Source organism: Palaemon carinicauda, chromosome 8 (assembly GCF_036898095.1).
Source record: "Palaemon carinicauda isolate YSFRI2023 chromosome 8, ASM3689809v2, whole genome shotgun sequence".
In the NCBI taxonomy this organism is placed as follows: domain Eukaryota; kingdom Metazoa; phylum Arthropoda; class Malacostraca; order Decapoda; family Palaemonidae; genus Palaemon; species Palaemon carinicauda.
This window is the reverse complement of record NC_090732.1, coordinates 146,149,266-146,151,765: the sequence shown is the minus strand read 5'-3', so window position 1 is coordinate 146,151,765 and position 2,500 is coordinate 146,149,266. Positions and strand designations below refer to the sequence as shown.

General features: G+C 39.6%; 1 protein-coding gene and 1 long non-coding RNA gene across 2 annotated transcripts in view; one reads left to right on the top strand and one right to left on the bottom strand.

The window, feature by feature from the left end:
- LOC137646016 (uncharacterized) overlaps positions 1-2,500 on the bottom strand; it is a 1,300,281-nt gene that overhangs the window by 937,459 nt on the left and 360,322 nt on the right. The window lies entirely within an intron of this gene.
- On the top strand, positions 38-1,994 carry LOC137645022 (uncharacterized). The gene is made up of 2 exons (XM_068377887.1): positions 38-1,542; positions 1,836-1,994. The coding sequence occupies exons 1-2, from the start codon at positions 69-71 to the stop codon at positions 1,928-1,930; spliced, it is 1,569 nt and encodes a 522-aa protein (XP_068233988.1). The 5' UTR covers positions 38-68; the 3' UTR covers positions 1,931-1,994.

Sequence of the window (2,500 nt, the reverse complement as noted above, 5' to 3'; positions counted from 1 at the left end):
ATGTTGAATATTCCCATAATATTGTGCGTATGCATGATAAATGGTTAAAGTCGGCTGGTGTTTCGAACATGGATGAATATAGAGAATTAATATTAGTAGAACAATTTATAAGAGGTATACCCATTGATACGCAGAGGTATTTATTTGAGAAAGAAGTAACTACTCTTCAAAGAGCAACTGTACTTGCTGAAAATTTTAGGTTAAGACCTCGCTATTCAGGTAACCAATCCAGGAAGACACCAGGTAAGTCACCTCAAAACTCACCACCAACAAGTCCTTATAGATTATCTGTTAAATCTCTTGGCTCTGGTGCTAGTTCAAGTGTAACTTGTTATTCGTGTGGTGAGGTCGGTCATGTGAAAGCTAGATGTCCCAAACATTCTAGGAAGAATGAAAGAAAGAGTAAAGCAGAGGAATCTAATTTCTCTTGTTGTGATATAAATGCTGAGTCAGCTGGTGGTGGTGATGGTTTCAAACCATTCTGCTTTGACGGAGTTTTGGGTACTGGTGTTGAACATAGTGAGGGTGTTGTTGTAAAGCTAATGCGAGACACCGGTTCATCGCAGAGTTTAGTTGTTAGAGGGGCAGTACCTGGGTTAGAGGACTGTCTTACCAATGATAAAGTAATAGTTAGGAGCATAGGTGGTTTGACTTCTTTGCCTCGGGCTAGAGTGCATTTGGATTGTGGCATATTCAAGGGTAATACCATTGTGGGTGTTGTCGAATCTCTTCCGATTCCTGGCGTAGATGTTCTTGTTGGAAATGATGTTGCAGGTAATCTTGTGGTGCCGGACCCAGTGGTATGTGATAATCCTTTGGAAGTCAGCCCTGTTCAGCAATTGGAGGATGTGGAACCTGAGTTGTTCCCATCTTGTGTAGTTGAACGCAGCAGAGGCCTGCGTGAGATTGTTTTGACCGAATCGGTACCTAGTATTGATGACCAGTTCAATGCTGTTGAATGTGGTGCTAGGTCTGCAGTTGAGGATGACAAGGTGAGAGATGGAGTACGTTTAGATTTAGGGACAGATTTTGACTACTCTCTCTATAGTTTGTTTAATGAAAGTGTTCAACCTGATATTCCTACTGTGGTTAGGGAGAATAGTTTTGATACTACGAGTAGGAAAGGTTATAATGGGAAAGTTGGAAATGTATTGACATCATGCAATGATGTATATAAAATTAATGTCACAGATTTGAAACATGAACAAATTAACGATGTCTCTTTACAGCCTTTGTTTAAGAATGCATTGACAGAGAAGGAGAGTATGGCAGAATCTAAATGTTACTACTTGAAAGCTGGAGTGCTAATGAGGAAATATAGAGGGAGTACCGCAGCAGCAACTGCCTCTTGGGAAGTTAAACAACAGTTGGTGGTTCCAGCATCTCTGAAAAATCATGTGATGAAGGTGGCCCATGAAGTCTCTACTACTCATCTTGGGATCAAGAAGACAGCATACAGTATATTGCAATATTTTTATTGGCCTAGCCTTTTTCGTGATGTGAAGGTATTCTGCAATTGTTGCGTAACCTGTCAAAAAGTAGGTAAGCCAAACCAAGCACCTAAACCAGTGCCTTTGGTGCCTCAAGTAGTCTGTAATGTTCCTTTTGAAAAAGTTATTATTGACTGCGTTGGACCTCTACCAAAAACAAAAAGACAGCACCAATACATGTTGACTATAATGTGTTCTAGTATTAGATATCCAGATGCTATTCCTCTACGGAATATAACTACTAAGAATCTTATTCCACACCTTATCAAGGTTTTTACTCAATATGGCATACCTAAAGTTGTTCAAACCAACCGTGGTACCAATTTTACATCAAAGCTTTTTCAGGATGTTATGTTGGCTATGGGTGTTCACCATTCAATATCTACAGCTTATCATCCGCAAAGCCAGGGGGCGCTAGAGCGATTTCACCAGACGCTTAAGGAGGCTCTGACTAAATACTGCCATGAACATCAGAAGGAGTGGGATGAGGGACTACCGTTTGTGTTGTTCACCATAAGAAATACTCAGCAAGACAGTTTGGGATATTCGCCTTCTGAACTACTTTATGGTAGGAGTATTAGAGGACCCTTAAAGGTTTTATATGATGTCTGGCTGGAAAACAATTTATCAGGTAAAGACTTGCACCAATATGCTGTTACTCTTAAAAAGCAATTAGATGAGGCTCGAGTATTTGCACATCAGAATCTGTTTAAAGCTCAAAATAGTATGAAGAAAAGGTTTGATGTTAAAACTGTAATAAGAGAATTTAAACCAGGTGATCAAATTTTAATGCTTAATCCCACTAAGAAGTCTTTAGAATGTCGTTTTGAAGGACCCTATACTGTAGTAGAGAGACGGGGCAATAATGTATATGAAATTGAAACTACTGGTAAGAGGAAAGATAGGCATCTTGTTCATGTGAATAGACTTAAGCCTTTTGTGTCAGAGAGGACTAAAGTGAAGTCGACAGTGCTTGCAGCTGTAAACGTTAAGAATGATTCGGTTATTGT